Source organism: Pholcus phalangioides, unplaced genomic scaffold (assembly GCF_987345545.1).
Source record: "Pholcus phalangioides strain wild (caught in Gottingen) unplaced genomic scaffold, Ppha-v1.0 ptg000041l_1, whole genome shotgun sequence".
In the NCBI taxonomy this organism is placed as follows: domain Eukaryota; kingdom Metazoa; phylum Arthropoda; class Arachnida; order Araneae; family Pholcidae; genus Pholcus; species Pholcus phalangioides.
Genome location: NW_028301627.1, coordinates 3,523,424 through 3,551,155, shown reverse-complemented (window position 1 = coordinate 3,551,155; position 27,732 = coordinate 3,523,424). Strand labels below are relative to the sequence as shown.

General features: G+C 36.4%; 2 protein-coding genes across 2 annotated transcripts; both read right to left on the bottom strand.

Moving 5' to 3' along the window:
- Window positions 1–52: 52 nt before the first annotated feature.
- Window positions 53–26,014, bottom strand: LOC149065078 (uncharacterized). The gene is made up of 2 exons (XM_089254284.1): window positions 25,447–26,014; window positions 53–955 (listed from the first exon to the last, which is right to left on the bottom strand). The coding sequence occupies exons 1-2, from the start codon at window positions 25,892–25,894 to the stop codon at window positions 186–188; spliced, it is 1,218 nt and encodes a 405-aa protein (XP_089110410.1). The 5' UTR covers window positions 25,895–26,014; the 3' UTR covers window positions 53–185.
- Window positions 25,960–27,461, bottom strand: LOC149065077 (uncharacterized). The gene has a single exon (XM_089254333.1). The coding sequence runs from the start codon at window positions 27,376–27,378 to the stop codon at window positions 26,077–26,079; it is 1,302 nt and encodes a 433-aa protein (XP_089110459.1). The 5' UTR covers window positions 27,379–27,461; the 3' UTR covers window positions 25,960–26,076.
- Between the last annotated feature and the right edge of the window lie 271 nt (window positions 27,462–27,732).

Genomic DNA, 27,732 nt, shown 5'->3' with positions numbered 1-27,732 from the left:
ACGCTTTTCCTTTTCAGCTAACATGTTCTCATAGTTAATTTTGTTCTTTTGTTGTTGTGGCAATAAACATGAAGTTTCTCTTGAGAGTCTTCATTGCTGAGAAGGCCGCCTTACTTCTAACACCCTCTCTATCACTTTGAAGAGGTGTAGGTTCTTCCAGTGAGATGGCATGGTAACACATACTCTCATACTGAGACACTCTCTTGCTTGACGCTAACAATTTCATTTGATCTCCCTTCGAAATGAACCAACTTGTGCTTCTTCAGATACAAACTGGTCCAAAACCTCCGGTAACAAATCTCACATTCATGGGGCTTCTCTCCCGTGTGCACACACTTGTGTTGGCTGAAACCGCTGCTTTGAGAAAATGTTTTATGACAGATATCACACTTGTGTGGCATTTCTCGCTTGTGAACCCTGTTATGTGACTTTAAACCGCCTAGTTGAGAGAATTTTTTACCACAGATATCACATTCATGTGGCTTCTCCCCAGTGTGCACTCTTTTGTGAGTGTTCAAACTGCTGTTACTAGAAAACGTTTTACTACAGATATCACACTCATATGGCTTCTCTCCAGTGTGAATTCTGAGGTGTGATTTTAATGCAGTCAGTTGATTAAATGTTTTACCACAGATTTCACACTGGTGTGGCTTTTCTCCCATGTGTACAATTTTGTGTCGTTTAAGACTGCCAAGGTGAGAAAACGCTTTATGACAGATATCACACTCATGTGGCTTCTCTCCAGAGTGAACTTTGAAGTGTGATTTTAAATGAACTAACCGAGAAAACATTTTACTACAGATATCACACTTGTGTGGCCTTTCTCCACTATGGACGGTGTTATGTAACTTTAAACTGCTTAGTTGAGAGAATGTTTTACCACAAATTTTGCAAGCATGTGGCTTCTCTTCCATGTAGACTCTTTTGTGCATATTCAGATTGCTGTTGCTAGAGTTTTACAACAGATTTCACTCTCGCCTCAAGTTCATCCAGTATGAACCCTGTAGTATAATTTTAAATTCTCAAGTCGAGAAAATGTTTTAGCACACACACACATCACACTGTGTTTTTTACAGTATGGAGATTTAAGTCTAGTATTTTCAGAGAAACTAGTATAAATCCTTCCCTTTCTAATGTTCTTTGGCAGCACTGACACTTATGTGAGTTCTCTTAACAAAGAAATCCATCAGAAAGTATGTATTGTGTCTGAATTTAAAGAAAACTGGCATCAACTTCATCTACATTATGTTCTTCTTTGTGATCTTGTGGACTATCCACCCATACTGTTTAAGATGTGAGTAGACGAATGTGTAATCGTTTCTAGGTTTATTGTGAAGTTAGTTCTTTGAAAACTTTTCTCTGCACATCCTTATGTAGAGGTTTGGTTGTTTTGTCTTGCAAATTATGATGGGAAGCTTTGATTATCTGCAAAAGAAAAAGTTTCATTATCACAAAATCTAAATTTAATATAATCAAGATTGGAAAGGCAATACCATAAAAGCCATGGTATATACCCTTACCTTACCATCCAAACCAAGTAAAGATAATGCCTAAAACCAAATAAAAAACTACGAAATCCAAAACACTTGTTGCAAACAATTATACGACTGATATTAATTTATTATACATTTTTCAGCTCAAAACCACTAACGTGACAGAAGCACTGAGAAAATCCCAAACACAAAAACCAATTGACACTTTCGGTTGTGATCAATTTCATTATTATTGATATCAGTTCTATTCTGTGCTTGTTTACAATATTAAAGCGATTTAATATTGCTGTGTTTCTCTCTGTGTGTCTCTTTCTCAATTCATTCACAATCATGTAGCCACCAAGCACGGTTGTTTGGTTTAACCCACATTGGTTTTAACCAAGTGGTTTTCTTTCAAAAAATCACATAAAAGTGGCCTAAATATAATTTTTTTCCTTGCACAATATCATATTGGTTTATTATTAACCAATGTTTTATTCTTATCACATTTTATATTCTTGGGGTATATTCTGATGGTATGAACAGAGGTTGGATTACACCCTTTGATGAATTGCAAGCAATCCACATCACGGCCATGGCATACTATGATCTGTTGTTGAACAAGCATTTTTGTGCTTTCACCTCATTGCCATTTTACGGTGGACAACATATTTAACATTTCTTGAGTAAGTTGTAGTTATTTGTTTAATTACTTCATTTTTGTGATGTTTCTATGAATTATGAAATTGTGCCATGTTAATTAAGTTATCATTTTGCCCTGAATGGCCATCATCCTCATTCTGCTAGCTAATTTGAGTTGGATGAGTACAGTGTCATTAATTTCCAATTTTTAAGTATTTTTTTCCTCTTTGTCATATAAAACTCCATTGCTTCAGGAATATTCATATAAATTTTCAAGTCATTTTGACAATGGGTCTTCTTCTACAGTGTTTTAAATCAGAACTTTAGTTATAATCACTCTGTATATCATAAATCATTGCTAATTAACCTGCATTATTCATTCATTAATCTGCTGTTCATTAAATACATTATATTCACCTAATTTTTATCAGTTTTTGTAAAATAGCTTTCTAGTTAAGTATACTGAAAGTAACTGGAGAAAACATTCAAATTATGTGATTAATAGCGTTAAGAATTTTCAAACACAAAAGTAATTCATTAGGAAAAAAATAATTAAATTGCAAAAGTGAGTTTCTGTTGAAATGTAAGAAATATTTATAGATTAATTGATATGGGAATAGTGTTTAATTACATTAATAAACATTTTATTTCAATTAATTATTAGAAGTTTGAATGACTTTCAGAAATGTTATGGTTTTTAATTTTAATGCTATTTAAACAAAAAAACCTGGTTTTTTTTTCCAACCCTGCCAACAAGTTAACGTCTGTGTGTTTTTTGTGCTTCTTTCATTATAAGCATTAAATTATTAAATGTATTATATCTTTAAGAATTCATTTTGTGAAGAACCCACTATGACTAACATTTCAAGAACACAAAACTTTGAGAAAGTTTAAAATTTTCTGACAGATTTTTTAGATTTAAATAGTTTTTAGTATTTGTGGTTTCTTTTATGTGATAGCATCAGTTAAGAGAAAGCTTACTGTTTTGTACATCATATTTGTTACTTTGAGATCTTGGACAGTTTTCGAGTAATTTTGAGATCGACTGTCTATGATTTCGCACAGTTTTTAACATGCGAATGGGTCTTTTTTTTCATGTATTCTGTATTTAAAAACTTGCTGCCCTAAACCTGTCCCATACACAAACAGAAATGCATAGACACAACAGGCAAATTATCCAACGAGGTGGCTGACAGATGACTATGCATGTTCTTTATGATTACAACGACCCAAAACAGAAACAAGGAAGAAACAAAAGAAATTTGAAAAAAATAATTCCAGAAAAAAAAAAACCTTAATATACATTTGCCTAGGGGTTCTCAAACTGTGCGCCTTCAACCTTTGTCAGGAGTACCCCTGGGTGGTGATTTTAAATTTTTTTTTTTCAATTTAAATTCAATCTTATTCCAGTTCAAGATATGTCATAAATTACAAAGTACAATATATTATTGGTCATCAAGAGGCCGGGGCCTGTACAGTCGACCGAAGACAATTTTTTATGATCAAACGAATAAGTAAAAGGAATGAGTATATGCTAAATGTGTTAAAGAAAATACATCCATACATCAAACAGTACAAATAATAATTATAAATATACACACATTCATAATTATATACAATTACAAATACATTCATTGTATTCAAATACATTGTCATATAATATATTCAAATAAATTTCATATCTGATGTTGCGTTAGAGAGAATTATTGCACACACAGGCATAATAGTAATAAGAATTTTGATATTATATATAAAAATATATGTCAATATCGTCTATTGATAAGATTGATTTGAAAAAATTACTTTTTGTAATTATGTGTATGTAGTTATATGTTGAATTTCTAAAGGTAATGCATTGTAAAGTTTAGGAGCCAAGTAGTAAAAATGTTTCCAGAGAATTTCTTTTCAACACAGTGGGGTATAGTAAAAATTTCAGTTGGTCGTTGCAATGGTATATTATTATTTATAGCACATGATGATTTATTCTGATATAGAGTGAGAAGAATTTGGTACATAACATTATATACCTAAAAGGTAATAATGCTCTGTATATTGGAGTATGAGGAGGACTAACAGTATTCATGGTTCTAAAACAACTATTTTGAATTGACACTATTGATTGCAAATTTGTTTCATAGTCCCCATCCAAGATTATTATGCCATAGTTTAAAGCAGAATAAAACAGTGCATAATGTAAATCATTCAAGAATTTTGTTGTAACTTTGTGTTTAAGCCGAAAAAAAAATTATAAATAATGAAACTGAGTTTTTTTTTATACTTCATCAGCATGTGTTTTGAATTTTAAATTCTGATTGATGTGGAGACTCAGGTATTTAATATTACTTCGGCTTTAAGTATTTTACAAGAGCAATTAGGGTTTATGGAACAGAATGGACTGTGGAAGTTATGATTAATTTCATAGTTAATTGAATTAAAATACATTTGGTTTCAGCAAGGTTTAGAGTTAGATCATTTGCAAGACACCATTTTCTAATATAACGAAGGTCTTGGTTGATCCCAGCTGTTAATGTATTAACGTCGTTTGAAGAATACAATAGTACCAAATCATCTGCATAGAGATGTCAGGTGAGAATAGTCTCTTGGATGTTATAAATATGTTTTAAAAACTAATCTAAACTAATTATATGTTTAAAATGAATAAATTTGATTCGATGTAAAAATTGGAGAATAATTGAGAATATTCATTTTTCTGTTAAATAATGAAATTTTTTACTACTTTTGTTTGTATTACGAAATATAGATCTATTTTCATCGCCTGAAACATTTAAAACAAAACAATTTTTGGCATAACCACTCCTTCACATCATTCATTCATGACCAAGAGAATATTTTCAGAATATTCTCTTGGTCACGATGAGGGGTTTTAAAAGTTTGTGGTTACGAAGATTTTAGAAGCCTTAAGATTAAAACCTTAAAAAATTATTTTAAAATTAGATAATTTTTTTGAAATAAGTTCAAAACAAAAAAAATTAGATGAAAGTTGATTGATAAAGGAAGCTCTTATATAATCACCTTCATTCTAAGAAGATACACAACTGTTGTTTTCTTCAATATACATGCATTAAATTCTGTATTACTTATATTTCTTTGAATGTTATGCAATTCAGCCATGTTGGTTTCATTTTATTGCTTTTAAACTTTAACATTGTGGGCTACAAACTCCAATATTCCCCATCTTCTTAACGAGGAGAGAGACAGAGACAAAGAATACTCTTGAGAATATTCTCTAACAAAAGACTACTATTATAAATTACTAGAGAATATTCTTATCGAGAATAAGAATTACTCTCAAGTTATCCATAGAGATTTTTTATTATAATACATGTTATCTTATATATAAATGTGAAAGTATGTCTGTATGTATGTCTGTTCTTTATACAAATCTACAGTCTTAGACCGATCATTGCCAAATTTTGCATATATACCAAACAGGACTATGACTGAACCATAGGCTACTTTAAAAGTTCATCAGATCTGGGCAAAAAACCGTCAGGCAACAATGGTTCCTGGGCCCAACAATCACTTTCTAAATGTTTACATCAGTTACCGTGGTTCCCTAACAATGCAGTTCAGACATATATATATATATATATATATATATATATATGCCTTTACAATGGTTTGTCACATCTTTAATGCTGATATTATAACAGTTTATTCCTTTGTGTAATAGTTTGTCCCTTTTTCAATCCTCCCAGTAATTGAAGAAAACCCGGGATGCGCCGGGTATTTTTGCTAGTAACAAATATTCTTGAATACTCTCTGGAAAGACTAATATTATAAATAACTGGAGAATATTTGCATTGAGGAAAATATTTGAGAACATTCTCTGGAAGTACTATTAAAAAAATTGAGAATAATTCTAATATTATTTTCGATAAGAATATTTCCCCCAGTAATTTATAAAAGTAGTCCTTTCAGAGAATATTCTGTTATTATATATTGATAACAGGAGAATATTCTGATTAAGAATAATAAGAATATTCTCAAGTTATTTACAATAGTCTTTCCAAAGAATATTCTCCTAAAGATTATTCTCGAGAATTTTACATCTCTATATATGACTTGAAGAAAAGTACTCCACAGTCATGTGCTACATTAAGATTTTCCTGTTGGACGCAACTATCATACTTTGTTTTGGTTGTATTTATTGAAAATAAAATATTAACTATGACCCCAGGTGGCAAGCAGTTCCAATCACTGACCACCCTGATTTAGCGAAACCACTTATTGCACTACAACAATGACTCCCAACCTTTTCTGTACATTCTTTTTGCCCCCTTCTTCAGAAATTCCTCTCTCCCATCGCCCACCCCCAAATGCAAGTTAACCCACAGGATCCTATGTTATACGTATAACCTCTACTGGTCTCCTGTACCATTCCACTGCGCTCCAGAGGGTGTTAATGCCCACGTTGGGAAACACCACCACAAGCTAGCCCATTGGCTCTCAACTGCTGACACACTGCAGATCACATTCAATGTTTTAATGAAGCTTAGACGCCACTAAGCTATGCTATACACGTTATCAGGAAGCTCAGCGGGCCACAAATGGCCGTATCTTGAAGACTTTTGGCCCCAACTCTGTTTTTTTATCTCCCAACTTTGTTTTTTGGTGTTATTCCATAACTTGTTTGTTTTTATATGAGAATATTTCATGGTCTATCCTGTCTATACCCTTCAAAAGTTTAAAGTTTCCATTAATAATGTCTGCAACATTATTAAGGCCAATGTTGATATTTGACAACTGATAAAAGTTATTAGCTGTAGAAAAACAATGATCATAAATATATATATATTTTAGATTTACGGGTCGTTTCATGACGTGTTCAAGTCCCACCATCGCCACAGTGGTGATCGGCTGTAAAGTTGGTTTTCTGTGGTTCCCAATTTTGAGGCATAAATTCGAGCCGATCTCCCCAAAAAAGTTTCGCCACAGAGAGCAACAGGCCTACAAGCAGTACAAGTATTCAGTTATTACATTTCACTTCTGAAATATAGGTAGTAGCACTGAAAAATCAAACACAACATTAGAAACGCACTTAGACTGTTAGGTACATACACTTCCGGCGCAACTCACTAGGTAGTAAATTGGCCATAGCAATAGACCTGAGTTGTGCTCGAATTGAAAGAAAGGTAATTTCATTTGATCATTTTTGTCGCACCACAATCATTTTCTGCACATGAGGGCTAATTAGACCGTGACCTACAATTTATTGCCGATTCCGAACGGCAGGTTTGTTTTTTATACTTGTCGAGGGATTGGTGTGCTAACCCTTCGATGGGGGACTCCCTGCGGTAGCAATTTTTTCTATGGTCATGTCGCCGTTTTCATTGTACCCGTGTCAGGAAAGTTTTCTGACAAGAACGAACCGGGTATCGAACTCGCGACACCTCTGCACATCCTTTGGTACTTTAGGAAGGTCATTTCATGAACAAAAACTTACGCTTGAACGATTGAGAGCAAAATGTCCAACAAAGTTGGCTTGAGTTTCAACCTCTTGGCAGTTATTTAATTTATTGTTTTTTATTTAAAGATTAAGGATTAAAATAAGTGATAGATAACGGATATTTTTTCTCCACTTCGAAATTTGTCTGTTAAAATTTCTAGGAACTGATTCCATTAATAAACGAAAGAGATCATTTGGAAGAATCATTTTATGGACTTTCAGAAATTCATAAAATATTTAAATGAAGTAAAGTTCAAACACAATTATCATCAATAAATAGCAGTTTTTTTTTCAATAATATGAAGCATGTGATTGGTTCTTGTCAATTGTGAGAGATTTTAGTTTCCAATGAAATAGTCTAGATCAGCGGTTCTTAACATTTTCTGACCCCTTTTTAGTAAAGAAATTCTATGGCAGAGCCCCGTAGGTCCATTTTTTAATTATTCATTAAAGTTACTGATTTTTTTTACTATTTAAAAATATTTATAATTATTTTTCAAATTTTACTGGGATTTTATTTCGCTCAATTAGTCACGGAGCCCCTGGAGAGGGTACAAGGAGCCCCAAGGGCTCCGTGGAGCACTGGTTGAGAACTGCTGGTCTCGATCATCGCCCCCAACAAGGGCATCTATCAATACAGATATTTCATGGAGATTTTTTTCCATATAAATGCACCATGAAATGTCTCGATGGAAACAGCTATAATACAATGCCTTATTTCTATTGCGATTCTTTTTCTAAACTGTTTTCTGACTGTTATTTTTTTTAGGGGGAGGGTCACTATTTCCTTTTTTTAGCTATTGGTTATCCTCTGAACCCCAAAACAGATCAATCAGTGCCACTCCAGAACAATCTGGAAGAATTTTAATGGAAAAGCGCAAAAAACACTATTATGGGGATTTTTAATGCAGAACGTTTCTACTCAACCTAGGGCTCGTTGCAAAACATTCTGCTTTGGGGTCTCTGAACACCTTTGACATAACCTTTAGAAGTTTTCGAGTAAATAATAGGCTTTATACCGCAGCATTTGAACTTATTGAATCTGTTAACTCATGCACACACGTTTTCAGAGCTTATTTGTTGTTCGTTATACATTTCACCGAGAATTTATTCTCGGAACTACATCTGGATTCTCCCAGGTTGTACATGATTCAAATTTCTATTTCGATTGATTTTTCGCAAACAGGCTGTTATATACCACAATCATGTTTTTATAGAACATAGAGAGCTTTTTTTGCCCTGACAGTTGTATTGAAAGAGAGTCTGGATTTATGTAAACAAATTATTAATTAAATTATTATCCTCAATTATAATATTTATATTCCAGGGAATATTTATTTGTGTATCAGGACGATGATTGAATTATTTATTACATGGCTATGAAGGTATATTTTTAATTGTCATCCCTTATTTAGTCTCAGAATGTTGCTTTGTTACTGTTTTTGACCTCCATTTTAATTTTAACATAGTATTATTAATCCTTTTTTGTAGGTGCATCAGCAATTTGTTTCTTTAACCAAGAAGACGTCAGGAAGCAGCATGACTGCATTTCACTCTAGGTGACTTCTCATCATGCTTTCGGACATTTTTCTTTCCAAAGGAAAAAATATCCAACACATTGTCCGATTCGATCCAAAGAAAATAATGCCATGCCACTCAAAAAATAAAAAACCGAAAATAGATCAATTTCACAAAAAATACAATAAGAAAAGTAAACGGAAGGAAATTAATACGAAAAGCAAATGAAAACAAGAGAAGAAAGGAATCGTGATGATGACAAAGCACTCTTAGAGAGAAGACAAGCAGTAATAAGAATTATGTACAGTACCTAGTGTGGAATAAGGAATCTTTATGAAAAATATCTGGGAATCACCATTATATTATAATTTAGCTCAAGAGATCCTTAAAAAATATTGCTGGGTGGGGGAGGAGTCAACGAATCCACGTGCATCTACTGACCTGCAGTTGAAGAGTTGACAACGAATGAATCAGGTCCAAGGAATCCATGAAAGATGGAATCCTAATTGTGTCTCTTGCACTTTTTGACTATCGACGAGAGAATTTACAACTTGACATGTCATGCGTCCTTTTGTACCAACCTAGCGCGAGAAAAGAAGCAAAACAAAGAAAAATACAAAGTTGGTGTATTTAGACTGTCAGTGTTTCTAGAATGAGAAAGAATTTGATGCGGCAGAAAAGATGAAAATCACCATATAATAGAAAGATATACATATGAGATACTGACCATAATATATATATATATGTATGAATGCATACATTCATACAGGACTATACATACATTGAACACATTCAGGTGTAAAACTATTTAACAAAAAGCATCTATAAAGCCGATGAGAGAACGGGATAAATATTGTCGACTGTGACTGCACTCAACTCATTGGGTAAACAACAGATAAGTTAGTAGTTGTTGTTGTTGTCGTCCGAATCACTTTCATGTGACTTCGCCATCCTATTTCCAGACCGTTTCACGCTTTTTTTCTCATTTTCATCTCTTTTGAAATATTTTTATTCAATTAAAATTTAGTATCACTCTTCTTGATTTTCGGAACATTCTCCTTCTTTCCCCATTTTTTTTTTAATTCAAATACATGAGCGCCATGATCTTCCGAAAAACTGAATCATCGCCTGCCATGAGTTTGAATCGTAAAAGGAAAGTCTTATACGAGTTTTATCATAATGCTCTCCAAAAATGATCGTAAAGTCACTACGGAATTCCCTGATCAATAAACTGACCATATTTCCTCGAGAGAAATACGGGAAATTAAGATTGAAAATACGGGACGTCGCTATATAATTACAGTCTGTCCCAGAAATAACCGAACAGGACTATCGATCCAAAATTCTCTCTTTACGATTTCGTTGAACGTCCCCACTCGCATAGAAACCGCAGCGAACGACTCATTACAATGACGTCATAACGTAGAGCCATTCTGCCCTAGGTTACGGTGCTCCGTAAACACGTGGCGTTTCGAATGAACGAGTCGTCATAACGGCAATGCGTTTCTTCGCGTGGAATTTTCATTCTGAAAATTCTGGGGAAACCGAAGGGAGTATGTTGAATTGTCAAAATTCATCATAACATTACATTTACTCAATCTTAAAATAGTTTTAATTGTAGAGAAAAGAAAAGATTATTATATTGAATATATTTTTGCCTTATGTTTTATTTGTACAGTGGAATCTTGCATAATTAATCATTTGATTATACCTATATTTAATTGTATATATTATGGTACATATAATAATAATAATAGTGGAAAGCAAAATCTATTCTATAGAAAGTTTAGGCCTTAAGATACAGTTGTACACGGTACTGCTGCCTTGGGGCCCCAGATGAGAAACACGGGTCGAATTACAAAGGGTTGTAAGAGAGTGAAAGAGATGGTCATCGAGCCATATAAGGTAATGTTTGTTTTCAGGGGGTGTGATTAAGGGTCCTTGGCGAGAAGAATTTCTCCTAAGGTCTTAACGGTCCCCTTAAGTTTTCCCCTTTTTTCTGTTGTACCTCAATTCCCCCTCTCTCTCCCTTCTCCGCCAACTGTAAATTAAAACGCCGAATAATTCCCTTCAGGACCTGTACTCAGTACATTTTCATATAGTTTTGGATCGCCAAGGGGCCTTTTTAACATACCCTCTGGGAAAATTCGCTCGCAGTCTCGGGAGATGATTTCTACCAAGGTTTCTAGAATTCTACGCTACTGTCGGAGGAGAGTTTTTTGCTCTCGCTTGTAATTGAAGCTTGCGCGAGTTATATATGTTCGCTCGCTGGTGATTTGAATTTACTATGTGCCTCGAGTATTCACGACTCCTGTGTTCTCGAGTAAATCGCGTGCGTCTACCGCTATGTGTTAATTAACGATTGTACGAAAGAGCAGAAATCATATGGATGGAGGGTCTGGATCAATGGTCATTCCAGCAATTACTATGATAGAGGAAAAGAGAACGGCTTCGCCTTCCAAAAGGCCGATAGTAGCCAGCTAGCGATAGTAGCCAGTCGGTGAGTGCCCCTACCAACCTGTTCCTGAGAGGTGCTCTTAACAACAGGAGTGCTCCTACGAACCTGCTCCTGAAAGGTGTTCCTAACAACAGGAAGGATTCCTAGCCGCCAGTGACCTGCAGAATATGCGGGAAAATAAATTCCGTCTTCATTGTGGACAAACCTCCATGTTCACCTTTTCGAGCTTCAACCGTAGTCTGCATAAATAGACAGAACGATAATATGTAAGTTTTTTTTTATTTAAATAATTGTAAAGCGATGTTGTTTTTTTTTTGTCTCGGAAAATCTAACCTTCATTTGGTAGATGTTTACATTTATCTGTATAACCTCTTTAATTGTTAAAAGGTAGCTACCTACACCATTATTTTCTATTGTTAAAAATTAAATATCTTCTTTTCCTTAAAATTTGACTCTGATTTACTTGCTCATGAAGGTGTTGTGTTGTTTTCTTTCATCTTATGGATTGCTTAACCCCTTGTCTTGATCCTGCAATATTTATTCGAACCTGGGTGAATGGATTCCAATTTTGAATCAAAGAAAAATATAAATTAAAGAAGAAAAGGATCAAGACATTGTTTCTTCCGCTATAGATGGATGCATTTATTATGATGTGTTTCCAACTTGCATGATGTTGCTTAGTAATTTACACATTTTCATTGTTTCACATATTTAATGAGTTTTGGTAAAAAAAATAGACAAACACTAGACCTTTTCCACTTTTTGTATTAAAATGTAAAGTCCAACGGTATTTATGTTGGAACAACATACCTATTATTTTGAATCAGCAATTAGTACGCAGAATTCAAGGCTTTATACAAAAAATAGTTTGTTTTTTAATCAGGGGAACTCTTTAAGTGCTAAGTTTAACTCCCTATATTTCTCTACAATTTTTTCCCATGTACAAAATCTAGAAAAAGTGCAGAAAGAAAGCTGTTCTATATCTAGGGATTAAGTTTAAGTCTATATTTTATCCCAAAGATCTTCTATGCTTATTTTAATCAAGAACTTCACATTTCAATAACATGTATACCATATATACTAGGTTACTTTCACTTCAATATAAGTTATGAAAAGGAAAAACAGAATTTAAATCAAGCTGATTCAATTCGCTTTCCCCCATAGCTCAAGGCTTGATAAATCCTAGTCGACGTGGCAACTGTAAAATTGGTATTTCCGTCTGAAATTCATGTGATTGCTAAAAGGGAGTTTTAATTTTAAACAGGAGGATTTAAATTTAGTTTTTCTAAGGGTGACTCAAAATTTTCTGATTTCATTGCAGTGTGTCTTGCAACATGAGAAGAAGTCATTATGTCTCTGAAAAGTTGAAAAACATTATTTAGGACTGTTTCGAGGAAAAATCATGCTTGGGATTTTTTTTTTCCTTTAAGCTAAAAAATTTTTTTAATTCAGTCATCAGGTGTTTAATTCATGTACCGTGTGTTCCATAGCTCCCTTGAGAAAGTTTTTCAAACAAAAACTGAATCTGGACAATTAACAGGGAACTGAAGTTTCTTTTTCTGATCATACATTTGTTTGCCTCCATTGGTGGAAGTTAATTGCAAAAGCAGCTGCACACGTACAGGGATTATAACTGCTAATAATAATCAGATAGCCTATCAGTTTCATGTGCAAGCAAAAATCATCATCCAGAGTACAGAAATGTTTGTCGGGGAGGGGAGTATTACACTTTTTAATCTCCTACATGGTTTTGCAGACAATGCTAATTTGGGGAGGTAAAAAAGATATGGTTAAACCAATACCAAATGATAACATTATACATGATTCCAATAAACCACGTCTACTGTATTGTGTAAGTAGAATTTTGGCCATTTAGCATTTTTTTTTTTTGTTCCATGCATTGCTAAAGGGAAAAATGAGATTGTTTCACCTGTTCTGCCATCTCTTTTGAAACACTGTCTGTTTGCTCACCCTTGCTTGAGTTAAAACCCTATTCCCAGCATCAGCTCACTTGGGCAATTTGCCTGTTGTGGCCGTAGAGTTTGTATTTGTGTTATTAATTGTTACAATTGTTTTCATTCTCTTTCCAGATAAAATGAAAGCGGAAGTCTCTCTCCACAAAACACTAGATGATATCAGAGATTCGTTAGTTTCAGTTCTGGAGAGGAAACAATCGCCAAAAAAGACATCATCAACAGGTGTTTGACACTTTTATGCTGAGAAAGCGAAAATGATCAAAAGTCCTTTTTATGTGCATAGTGGCTGCAGTCGTATACATTGTAAATGAACGTTAGCTGATATTTTTTTTTCTTCATCAATAAATACTTCAGTTTCAATTTATTTTGTAATTTATTTACAAAAATGATGTGAAATTTCTATTGAACTCTCAAGACTTGCTAGGATTTAGAGTGGGGGGGGGGGTGCTTCTATAAGAGTGTTAGTGCTTTAAAATTCTTCTACACATATATCTGATGCCTATTTTTCATTACTGTTTTAATTTGTTTATATTCACCAGATCTTGGTTCTTGAATTTTGATGATATTCAAGAAGTGGAAAGACATTTAAAATGACATTGAATTTTAGAAATACAAAGGAATTCGTGTATCGCTTTCTGGCAGGAATGGTAGCCTATTAAAAAAAGAATGCTATTACCCTTTCAGACCTGACTTCAACAACAACACACCTACAGTGAGGGCTAAACTCACTAGATTAAAAATATCTACAGCAAGAAAAAATTTACCAAATTTTGTGCTTTCTGGGTTTTCAAAATGTCTAAGGGGGTCTATCCAAGTTATCTGATGGACCAAGGTAGTAGTTCTGTTCTTGACGAAATGCCAATGGATAAGGATATTTCTTACGTTGTGTGCTTATAGCAGGGTGTTCGGTGAACCCACAGTACCCATGAAATGAAGGCCACGAACTCTCCCAAATAATAATTAGTACATAGAAATATAAAAAAAAATGAGGATTGTTTTCCCATCTCCAAGCCATCATTCCTCTAATAATTATAGTGATTAAAGCACAAAAATTAGGTGAAACCTGATAACATGAAAGCAAAGAGAAGATTTTGAACAGCTCACAATTTATTTGCGTAATATTTCCTATACTTTAAGTGGTAAAACCACAAAGCATAATATAAAGGGTATTTTCTTTCGATATTTTTGCAAATTGTTTTTGACCAAAATATTAAATTTTTTTATAACTTTTGGTGGGAAGGCATGGGTCTTCTGAGCACCTCCTTGCGTATACTTCTGCTTGTGGGGCTTGAATCCAAGAACTGTTCTTATATATGTTAGCGGTTCTGCACTTTTTTTTCAATGTTGCACATTAGTAAGCATACACAGTAGTGATAAAAAAAATTTCGAATTAAAAATATAAACATACAAAATAAATTAAAAATTATAAAAATTCAGAATTGATAAAAGAGGAGATACGTGATTAAAAGCTAATGTGAGCGTTAATTCCAATAACGCAATTGTTGAAATTTTAGATCGAATGGAAAAAAATACGTAGTTAAAAATTTATGAGACGGACTGCAAATTGTGCAGTTATGAAAATTGCATATTTTCGAGAAAAAAATTAGCGAATCAATAAAAGCCTCTTCAATTGTCCATCAATGCCGTAGCGAGGAAGGGGGTGAGGTTGGTTCCATCCCCCCTCGAAATGTAAGAAAAGGCCAATATATATGTAATAACATGGTACAATCGTCTGTTCTACTTTTTGTCACCCCCCTCCCTCCGAAATTAATTTCTGGCTACGGCCGTAGGCAGAGTCGCAACTAAATGCTTGGGCACCCCCTTATCAATACCTTCTAGAGCAGAAGGCAGCAGCTTCTGCTCTAGACGGTATTGCCCTTATAATGTTGAAGGTGAGGTTAAAGGATGAAATTTTCGTCCCCACTGGTCCGCGGCACCAGACCAACTGCTCGCCCCTGGGGTCCATTGATCTAGTGGCTCTTTTATTGTTAAAACACCACTGATAAGAATAATGACGAAAATGTTTTCACTTCCAAGCTTACACGGACCAACTGGAATTTTTCTATGGACCCCCTCGCTTCAATTACCCTTATGCAATGGTGCTAAACCTTTGGGGGAAGAGTGGGCCACTTTATTTGAAAATGTGTCGCGAGCTACTTAAATCATGTCGAAATATGCCTCGGAGGCCACTTGAGTGATCTAGAGCTAAGCCACGGGTAACTTGAGTGATGTGAAAGGCCGTTCAAGTGCTCTGAAACTATGCCACACGTCCCTTAATTACTCTGGAACTGTGCCGCACGTTTGATCTGTAAATACGTCGTGGGTTACTTGAGTGGTTCATAAATGTGTCGAGGGCCACTTGAGTGTTGTGGAATTGTATCACTTAAGTGATATAAAATGTGCCGCGGATAATTAAATGATCTAGAAATATGTCGGGTCCACTCTAGTGTTCTAGAACTATGTCGTAGGTTGCTCAAGTGAACTGTGTATATGTCGCTGGTCCCTTGAGTGATATTAAACTGTGCCAAGAGTCATTCAAGTGCTCTGTAAACGTCCCACGAGTCACTTAAGTGCTGTGCCACCGACCGTTTAAGTGTACGAGGAACTGTACGGCGGGTTACTCAAGTGATCTGTAAATTTTTACAAAATTAAGTTTGAGGTCGCGGGTCACATCAGATCACTCTGAGTGCCAAATTGGCCCGCGGGCCATGGGTTGAGCATGCGTAATGTAACAACAGCAGAGTGGTATTGAATGCACCCAATATCTCTCAGAGACAAAAATCCACTAAATGACTTTTATTAGAAATGACGTGATAACGGGAAATTTACAATTTTCTCAGAGTTCTATGTAATGAGATTTCCCGACAGAGTTCTGTCTTAAAAGATAGCAACACAAAGTCATCTTGGCGACTTGTTTCAATGATGAAAAAGTATGATTTCTTGCCAAATATGACAAACTGATAAGTCAGTTCCCCAACAGCCAATCATGTCACTGTGCCTTTTGGCATTAACGGCTCGTCCTATTTCAAATACAAATACAACGCCACAACAGGCAAATTGCCCAACGAGGTGGCTGACTTAAGAACATCATGGATCCCCGAGCCATTTTTTGGAGGCCCTACCTACTACTGCTACACCACACGTGCACCCCCCCCCCCGCGGAACCCCCCAACGAATCAGTACATGCGGGAATGTACGTGTAGTGCAACCTTACATAAAGTTTGTTTCTGTGTAATGCTTGTTATGAGTAGTGCTGTCAACTACCCCCAGTTTTTCTAACTATGAGTGAAGTGTTATGGTTGAATGATTTATCGTTGTAGGACTGTTGCTCTCTGTGGCGAGACTTTTTAACGGGGAGATCGGCTCGCATTTGCGCCTTGAAGTTGGGAACCACAGAAAACCAACTTCAGCCGACCACCACTGTGGGCTTCGAACCCGGATCCTCGCATCACGAGTCCGGCACTATAACCACTCGACCACCACAGCGGCATTTCGTTCTCACGTGTTTTTTTTTCAATCTTCAATCGTTGCAATCTTTATACATATTTATTATTATTTGCACTTATTTAGCTATATTTTGATTGTACTTACGCTAAATACCGTAATTATTATTATTTGCGTTTATTCACTGTCATTAAATTTTTGATTTCAAATAATCTGATAATATGCCTTAATGATACGTTTTACATGATAGTACATTAAATGCACTGAAAAAAATTTGAAAATTAAAATTAAATTTCATTATAAAATATAATAAATTTTATCCGATTTTTTCTGGTTACAACATGGTGCAGAGGGAAGCCATTTCACACACTGGCAACTCTGTAAAATTCATGCTGCAACCATATCTGTAGTGCGCGTGCGCAAAAAATGGATCAAAACTACTGTTTCTCTGACTAAAGTTTTGTTTTTTTTATGACATGTTCTATGCTCTTGTGGAATATTTTTCTCTAACAGGGGATGGCCCGAAGGCATAAAGCCCTGTATAATTGGAGAAGAAAATGTTGTAAACAACGCAGCGATGGGAGGCAGTTGGAATTGTGACACGTTTTAAAAAGTATTTAAGGATCTTTATTGTCGAGATATTCGTTGATCCGGATTCGATCATGACGACGACCATCGAAGATTTGTCTCCGGAGCTGTTGGTGGAGATTTTCTCGCATTACATCGAATCCGAGAGACACGCGACGTTCTCAAGCAATGTCGTACCAGTATGCAAATCCTGGTGGAACCTTTCGTCGACACCTTCGCTCTGGGAAAGCATCGACGTGCGAGATTTGAACCACGCACTGTCTCTCGCCATGAGAGGGTTACTCTGGCATACCCAGAGCCTCAAGATAAAGGGTATCAAGCCTGTTGATATATTACTCAACCCCGACCATCTATTGGCCGTGCTCTCAAACATCCGTGACCTAAAGACTCTTGAAATTGCAAGCTATTGCATCGACGCAAATACGATGAGTATCGTGGCTAAACACTGCCCGAATCTGCAACATTTGCGTATTCGAACTGTGGGCTGTGGCGGACGTAGGCCAATAACGCTCAAAGAACTGGACCCGATCCTCAGCACGTGCGGACCGAAATTGAAACACCTAGACTTCTCTCTTTGTAAAATAAAGGACAGTGAACAGCTAATTACAGAAATCGCTGCCAAATGCGCGTCACTTGAAGTATTTAGGTGGTACGGTTGGCCGCCCAACATGTTTCCGATTTATAAAGTTGTGAGTGGATGTCCCCGATTATGGAAACTGTATCTATTTGGATGTGACATTGTTACCACAGGTGGAAACAATTGCGCTGGGTTCAAAAATCTGACAGTGTTCTACGCCATTCGTTGTAATTTCCGTAGATTGAACATGTACAGTTTACTAAAGAATTCAAACAATTTGGAACATTTAAAATTATATTATAATGACGATTTGATTTTCAGCGATATCTCAAAGATCCAATTCAAAAAAATCAAAGTCCTTGAAATATGTCCCGAGAGTAGTCATATTAATTTGAGGACTCTTGAACAGGCAGTGAACAAGTGGAAGCACAACTTGTTGCATCTCAATATCCGCGGATTCCCATACGATCTCACCAGTGTACTCAAATGTTTTTTAGACGGTAATCAGTGTCCTAAACTTGAAGTTTTAGACATTCAGCGTGGAAGTGTGGATCGGAGTTTCCTTAAGATATTCTTACAAAAGTGTCATAATCTGGAAGAATTCAAAAATCATGAAATTTATTATAAAACTCGTCAAGAGATTATGAAGTTTCACGATTCCTTATGAAAACAAGATTTATATTTATATCAGGGTTTGACAAATCCCAGACCACCTAACGACTAAGAAAATTGGCATTGCTGACTAAATTGATATGTATAACTCTCTAATTAGAATCTAATACAACACAGAATTTTTTGTGATTACGTAAGCATGTCTGCCAACGTGGAAAATGTTCTGAAAAAGTCAAAGTGAACATGAGTTTAGGCTTTTTCTCATGAAAGAAAATGCTTAGCACCTAATTTTTTTTTCCTCAAGCCGTGCTTATGTACTGCCAGGGGTTGATGATTGGTGACTAAAGCCAGGATTACGCTGTAAAAATTTTGTAAAAGATCTGTTACAAAACTTGAAAAAGCAAGTGGTTGATTACTTTCAATAAATCAAATGCAATCATTGCGCTTATTGGTTGAATTTTTTTCAAAATTTTATAGTGTAAGACCAGCCCGTTAGACTAAACAAGGGATCAAGATCATTAACAGAATTTGCAATAACGTTAACGGTAGCCTAATATTCCTGTTTTGATTTAAGCCATGAATTTTTTTTTCTTTTTAAACTGTCAAAAACAATAACACATGGCGCTTGGCGACTTTTTCAATAGCAATCGGTGGTCTTCCAGATTACTGTCCATTACCTAAATTTTTCGGAACAGCTTTGGTATAAGGGACAGGTTGGCGATTTTCGGCGACTTTTTTTTCCCGGCGCCAAATATGTCAGACGGCCCGAGAAAAAGCCGCCAGACACTACGTGCGCCAGAAAAAAAAAGTCGCCAGCATAGAAAACAGTAAAAACAAATGGCATAAACAAAAATAAGCTGTGGAGTATTTAAAAAATAAAACTGGATAAAAAAAAATGAAATCAGGGTTTAAATAAAACCCGGACCGTTGTGAATAAATAACGGTCCTGCTGTATAAATAAAAATATTCTATGTATTATAAATTAAAACCCGGACTCTCTTTCCGAGAATCCGGGTTCTTATAAATAATCAACGGTCCTGCATGTTGTAAACAAACGCAGGTTAATAATGATTTTTATATTTGTACAATTACATCTTTTGGCCGATTAGAGCTTCTTCCTTTCACTTATTTTGTGTGAAAAATTCAATTTTCTCTCACTTTTTAACTACAGCACGGGTGGCTTTTATGGTCTAGAACTGGCCACGCTAGTGATCTGTAAATATTCCGCGAGTCTCTTGAGTGGAATTTTGGTTCTTGTAGCTCAAGTGTTCCGGAAGTGTGATCTGCAAATATGCCGCGGGTCGGTTGAGGACGGTGTTGGTTTAAATTTCAGTCACGACTCTTGGATAAGAGATTGGTTAGAAACCCGAATTGAACCAAGATGGATGATAATTTTGTTTCTAAGATACATGAAATGAATAGATTTTCTGAATATTAAGCCGCGTTGAAAAGTTATTTTTGTACTTTTTGTCGTTGCAGCGTGACGTCGAAACCTGCATGCGCTTTTCACCCTCTCAACGTGTTTCGCGACACCACGTTCCTTAGCAATTTTTGTTGCCCTTGATGTCTACTAATAACCCTCTGCGTTTGTCGCTCCTTTAACAGAACACCCTGTACATATTAATTTCATCCTCCTGTCATTTTTTATATTTTAATCTACATTTTTTTTCAACCACCACCGATTCCCCCGTTGTTTTTGGTGCTTGCGTTTGTAAAAGTAAAGCGAAACATAAAATATAATTTGCATTTTTTTAATTAATTGGAAAATTAAAATAAATTAATCGATTGAAAATTAATTAATTCAATTAATTCAAAAATCAACTGAAAACAAAATAACTTTAATTGGATTTTTTAAATTGAAAAAAGTTTCAAGTTCTTTCTACTAATGCATAATTTAAAGCTTGCGCCTAAAGCAGGAACAAAAAATGGCGCATTTTCGAATTTCGCTCCCCTCCGCCCACTGACCAAAATCTGGCTACGCCACTGGTAATGATAATGTTACATAGTTGTCACGTGTAAATCCCTCGGTAGGTGATGTTAGTTACAAGACAAAAAAAAAAAACAGCGATGTTTTTGGAAAAATTAGTTCGAAACTAAATATTTAACCTGGTATTTTAAAGTACCGTCTACTGTGAATGTGAAAGTGACCTTCGAGGTTCTGCTTTCAGTGATCTTAAAATGTGCTGCTTAGTTCATTTTTACAAAATTAAGGTTTCAGGAGGTAATCCATATCAGACAAAATTAAGGGCCAGATTTGGTCCACGGGTCAAGGGTTTGCCATGTATTGCTTAAAGGGTGTGGGGCACAATTAATTCCTTAAACAGAAATTTTGACTTCTTACCCTCCAAATAACATTGAAATTAACAGAAATTGATTATAATAAGATATAAAGATATTTTATTTCGAAATTTTAATTTAACAAAATATTTTTTGCATTAAATTTTTTTTTTTCGTCTGGTAGGCGGAGATGCACTTGCCCCCCTATGCCCCCCACCTGCGTAAGTTTCTGGTCCCACCAATATGCGTTAGGAGATAGGGAGCAGTGCTGACGAAATTTTGTGACAAGGGGGAGGGGGTCAGAATTTTGTTGACTATTGCTGACAGGGGGGGGGGGGTTAAAATGAGCTGAAAATTTGCTGACGTAATTCTTGAACGTCTCCTTAATGTCATGCTTATGAACCCATGCTTAAAATACGGATGGGACGAGAAGAAGCATGAGCAGATAGTACATCCGCTGCTTTCTTGATCAAGGATGAATTACAATTAGCGCAAGTGAGTTGCGAAGAACTGACGTAAGCTCTTGACACTCATTCGTAAAAACGCAGCTCATGATCGTCATTTTTGTTTTTCGTATCGGAACCATCACCACTGGAAAGCACGAAATCTCATTTCGACCTCATTATTGCGCCACTGAAAACGAAAATCCCATCCCACACATCCACAATTTTGGAATTCTATATTTGCCGAAAGCTTATCTGTTGTTCTATAATGTTGATAAAATTCAAGAATAATATCTAATGGAGGATCCTTTATTATAATGTAATGCCCGCCAAGTATGCACTCAAACTTTTCAGGCCTATACACACTTGGCGAACAACCTAGGATTCCGTAAGAGAACCGAGCGAAGGTTTTGACCCTTGATGATTGCATCGTCATGCCATTCATCAAGCTCCTTTCTGAAATCCAATTCAATGATCGCGGCGTCCCGCAAATTCATCTAAATCTATCCAGAAATCGGTCCATAGTTCTTTCGCCTTTACCCCATTCTGAGGCAATTAGTAAAAACCGGACGAGGTCATGCCTTGGTTTCACCAGTGCGCTTTACCGGTTCTGACCCACCGCCTCATCCCAGAACCATAAAAATTCTATTTTAAGGCTAGTCTCACGACTCAGAAAAAAATGTACTGTTCTTTCATTCAAACGCTAATTTTGAAAAAGGCCGTCACTGAACAGAAAAAACATCTACACCAGGATCCGTAGCTAAGATAAACACTGTAACACGGCGTCCCGCGTCTTAATCTGTGTTTTGCTGCAAGAACACAGAAAAAAATACTGCAGGCACATATCTCTTCCCCAGTAAATATACTTTTTTTGTAGCTTAGCAAGCGACCCTATTGCTATTCCAGGGTCAATTTACTCAGACTGTATTGAAGCAGTATCACAGCTCTTATATCGCTCCACGCCGACCCGCTCCTGTACTTTACCAATCAAATTACCCTCATCCTCCTACAACAACACCATACCAGAGACATCTCATCATGGCGTTGCTGAATCCCGGTTAAGAAAATAACCAAAAAGCTTCATCCGAGATTTTCGTGGTCGAATCTCTCTTCCTTTTTTTTTCTTTAATGATACGATGATTCGCACTGTTTATATAGTGATGTTAAATCACCGACAACAATTATAACTAATAATAGAGAACAACAATGGTTTTTCGACAGAATTTCATGATTTTATTTCTTTCTGTTGGCGAACAACGAAATTCCATCAACAATGAAAGCCTCGTATGAAACTGTTTGCACTTGTTCCTGAGAATGATGGGCACTAGAACAATCTGAATTGCTTAAGCCACGTGACAGACCCCCACTCCCGAAGCAACTTTACAAAGTCACCGAGCCCTTTTTAAGGCTGTTCTTTCCCAAATTACCTCAGTTTTTCTTGAATTTGCAAATCTCTGCGAATATTCCGCTTAGAAACATGGATTATTTTTGTTGACATCAGGATAGATAGGGCAATTTATTTGTGAAAAAATGCACATTTATTAAATGTATGTATTTTCACAGGTATTTGCTCAATCAGTAACGATTATAAAATTAATCAAATAAAAATTGGTTGATCAGAACAGTTTTGGTGTTGTCATTCTGGTACGTGTATTGTTAATATATATAGAAACAATTTTGTGTTTGGAAATTAGAAGAAGGACCGTCTAAAAATTTAGAATTTGTTTGCATTACACAGTGTCACACTTTTCACTCTCAGGCACTATATTTTCACTGGTAAAGGGTAATTTTTGAACGTCCTTCGAGCATTTCTCTTAAAATTAGAATTATGTCTCTATGACGGACGGATGGTGAGATAAAGGCCGCATTATTTGCAGGGCACCCTGTATACCAGCGGTTCTCAACAGGTGCTCCGCGGAGCCTTTGGGGCTCCTTGTGCACTCTCCAGGGACTCCGCGGCCGCTTGAGTCAAATAAAAAAACTGCAAAATTAAAAAATAGTAATTATGAATATTTTTAAACAGTAAAAATAAATCAGTAAATTTGATAAAGGTCGCGGTTATGAGCGATAAGGAATGCTATTTTTCATTACTCTCTCGCCGGGAATACGGAAGGTATATGATATCATAGAAAGAATTTAACGTTTGAAATGTAAATGGGCTGGACATATTGCAAGAAGACAGGACAACAAATGGACCACAAGTATTCTACATTGGTACCCCATGGTGTTAAACGTCCGAAAAGGTGTCCCCACGCAAGATAGAGTGACAAGATCAAGAAAGTGGCTATCCAATCAACTGGATGGCTAAAGCATCAGACAGAGCAGAATGAAAAAATTTAGAGGAAACCTTCATCCAGCAGTTGATTGAAAATGGTTGTTGATTATCAGCTTCGTCTTAACGCCTGGGCCCGGGGGCCTCAAGAAAAGAGGGGCCTCACAAAAACAAGAACCGGTTGAAATTTTCGACAATTGGCCAGGTAGAGCCTCAGAAAAATAACTTCTCCCGGAGGCCATGATGCTCATAAGACGGCCCTGTGTGGGGAGGATGCGGTGGAGAAAATATCTGAGAACCACCATCGTTATCTCAATTGCTCGTTATCAGTTTATCGTTATAAGAGGTGGAAGAAAGTCAACTTGATTGAATTTATCCCACTGGCGTTCGGACGCAATATTATGACCCTGATCGTAAAGGGGGTAAAATGAATCTGAAATTAAAGTGTTTAGCAGCTTCAAGAACTGGACAAAATGTTCCGTGGACCGGCGCCGATCTGCCGAACCAGCGGTTGAAGAACATTATTCTAATCTAAGAACTGTTCTAAATCAGTTGGTCTCAACCGGGGCCAATATGGCCCGGTATAATCTAAGAAGGCCACGGGTGAAAATGAAGTTGAAAGGTAGCCACGCCAGCCGATTAAGGGAGCAACAGAAAGAAACTTCAAAAGTGAAAAAGTAGCACTTCTAAGTAAAATATGTTGAGATGAAAGCGTGACTACTTTCAGAATCCAGCAGAACTGTTAATCAAAATCCGGTCAATCTTAATGCATGGGCACATCTGAGCTTGTCATGGGAGCCTCATATCTATATGCAGATGGGCCTTCACGATGAGATCTGGTGTAATTATTTTCGACAGTGTGTATGTAAGTATGCAAGATGATAGGCCCGAGGTACACATGCTACTAGACAGCACAAAAGGACGCTACTTTCGGGCAAAAGCAATCAATAATGGAAACATTTGCTTGAAAATAACATGCTTTCGTGCCGCTAAGTAGCATATATATCTCGGCTCTTACTTTCAGCCAAGTACGCCCCCCCCCCCCAGAACAATACATTATACATGGAAAAACTTTTTGTTCACGATAAATTTACTGCGGGGGAGAAAAATCAATAAATAAGTAGGGAATATTCCGTTCCTGTATGAGGTTGAGGACCCATGGTTAAGATGCTTGTGACGTCACTGAAGAAGGCCATTTCTCCTATTGCCATTGGACATACGGCAAAAAAAAGGTAAACATATCGCATGCGTCGCCCTGCTATATCCAATGGCAATAGGTAAATAGCCTTCTTAAGTGACGTCACAAGCTTCATGTGGAGCCCTTGTTCTGTAGGTGGTGTTCGTCTTAACACGCTTTTATTTCCAATGTGGCAGTTATAATTCGGATCAAGAAAACTTTAAAAACCGTTTAAAGGGTTAAGGCTTTTGAATTGCTGGTAAAACCCCCTCCCTCTACTTCAGCGGTTCTCAACCGGTGCTCCGGGAAGCCCTTGGAGCTCCGCGGCTACGCGAGGATAATAAAATAAATCAATAAATTTGATAAACAAACAAAAAAAGAGGCCTAAAGGGTACCGCCATATAAATAATGTACTGAAAAGGGCTCCGCGAATCAGAAAAGGTTGAGAACCACTGCTCCACTTGAAAAGTCGTTTTCTACTTTATTATTTCGAGAATAATTTTTCACAATTAACATACTCAGTCATGGACATTCTCTAACGAATGTACCATCAAGTGCGTCTTCAAGCTGGAGCTAACTGAGAATGATTTCTCGCAAAAGTTACACGCATATGGCATTTCTGTGGAGTGGACTCTTTTGTGCTCCTTGAAACTGGAGCTTTCCGTAAACTTTTCTTTGCAAATGTCACACTCGTGTGAATTTTCTTCGATGTGAGACTTTCCATGATTATTCAAACCTGACCTGCGGGAAAATGTTTTACCGCACACTTCACACGCATGGGGCTTTTCCCCAGTGTGAATCATTGCATGTCTTTTCAAATTGCAGTGGTGTTTAAAACGTTTGTTGCAAACTTCGCATTCATACGACTTTTTTTCACTATGAATTCTTTCGTGGCATTTCAATGAGGAGTTACGACGAAACGTCTTCTGGCAGAACTCGCACTCGAATGGTTTTTCTCCGGTGTGCATCTTTCCGTGACTGTTTAAATCAGATTTACATGTGAATCTCCTACCGCAATGGTCACACTCATAGGGCTTTTCTCCAGTGTGTATTCTCCTGTGTCTAATTATATGAGATACATCGTAAAATGTTTTACCGCAAACCTCACATTCATGTGGCCGTTCCCCTGTGTGGATTCTTTTATGAATTTTCAAGACGGAATCAAATGTAAACCTTTTATTGCACAACTCGCACTTATACGGCTTTTCCCCGGTGTGGATTCTTCTGTGTTTTTTAATCCGTAGCTGTTCGAAATTTTTTTTCTACAAAACTCACACTCATACGGCTTTTCTGGGGCATGAACCTTTTTGTGACTGTTCAGACTAGACACACGCCCAAACTTCTTAGAGCAAATCACACACTCGTGTGGTTTTTCTCCTGTATGGATTTTTTTATGACAGTTCAAAGTAGATTTTGTGCGAAACATTTTGCCGCAAGATTCACACTCATGTGGCTTTTCACCAGTGTGGATCAATCTGTGTTTGAGTAGATGTTGTTTTTCCGCGAAAGTTTTACCACAAGAATCACATTTGTGCGGTTTTTCTCGAGTGTGCACTTTTTTGTGACGCTTTAACGTAGACTGTTCTGTGAACTTTTTACCACAAAACTCACATGCGTATGGTCTTTCTCCAGTATGCACTCTTTTGTGATTTTCTAAACCTATCTTTTGCCTAAATCTTTTATCACAAGCATCACACTCATACGGCCTTTCTCCAGTGTGAACCCTTTTGTGAGTTGTCAAACTATGCGAAAACCCAAATCTTTTGCCACATACATCACAATCAAACGGTTTTTCTGCGGTGTGGACTCGTTTGTGCGAGCTCAATGCAAACTTTCTCGCAAACTTCTTATCGCATAAATCACATTCATGTGGCTTTTCTTTCATGTGGACAACTTTGTGGTTAATTAAATTGGACAAATCCGAAAATCTTTTGCCACAAAATTCGCACTCATGTGGCTTTTCTTCTGCGTGTCTTCTTTTGTGAATTTTCAAAATGCCCGAAGTCCCAAATCTTTTACCACATAAATCACATTCATGCGGTTTCTCTCCAGTGTGAACTCTTTTGTGTAAGCGTAATGAATAGCTTGTCGCGAACTTTTTATCACATAAGTGGCACCCATAAGGCTTATCTTTGGTGTGGACTATTCTGTGATGAATTAAATTGGACACATCCGGAAACCTTTTGTTGCAAAATTCGCACTCATATGGCTTCTCTCCAGTATGGCGCCTTTTATGGGGAATAAAACTCTCCTTATGCTTGAAGCGTTTACCACAAACTTCACATTCATACGGTTTTTCTTCACTATGAACCTTCATGTGACGGTTCAAACTGGCCTTTTGCACAAACTTCTTGTTACAAATTAGGCACTCGAACTGCTTTCTCCCAGAATGTATTTTTTCCTCATCTGTAGTATCTGTTGCTGTTGTTGTGACAGTAGATAACTCTTCCATATCAAAATCTTAAAAAATATCAGAAGATAGAATGAAATTTAAAGCAGAAAATTACGTTTTCTTCCACAATATGTTTTCCATTGACTGGATATTGTTCTATGAGCTGTAACGGTCCATTCACATTCGCAAAACTGCTAATTTTCTTCTGGAGGATTTGATGGCGATCTTTATTCGCCTGCAAAAAAAATGAAGTCATCATCATGAAAAGAGCCATCAAGCAGACGCTTGTCTTTTTAGTTTAAACCGTCAAACATGGAAACTTACATAAATGAAAATTTGTATGGAATATAAGAAAAGAGAGGACTGAGTAAAAAAATTTCTCGAATTAAAATCTTCTGGCAGGTGGAAACTTGT

Bases quoted from the DNA above. Each gene is read 5' to 3' on its own strand.
- LOC149065078 (XM_089254284.1), bottom strand. From the start codon at position 25,894: ATGCACACCGGAGAAAAACCATTCGAGTGCGAGTTCTGCCAGAAGACG. The intron at 956-25,446 runs GAGTATGTTAAT...ATCTGTTGTAAA, and splicing joins GTTAGAGAATGTCCATGACT to ACTCTAGCAACAGCAATCTG.
- LOC149065077 (XM_089254333.1), bottom strand. From the start codon at position 27,378: ATGGAAGAGTTATCTACTGTCACAACAACAGCAACAGATACTACAGAT.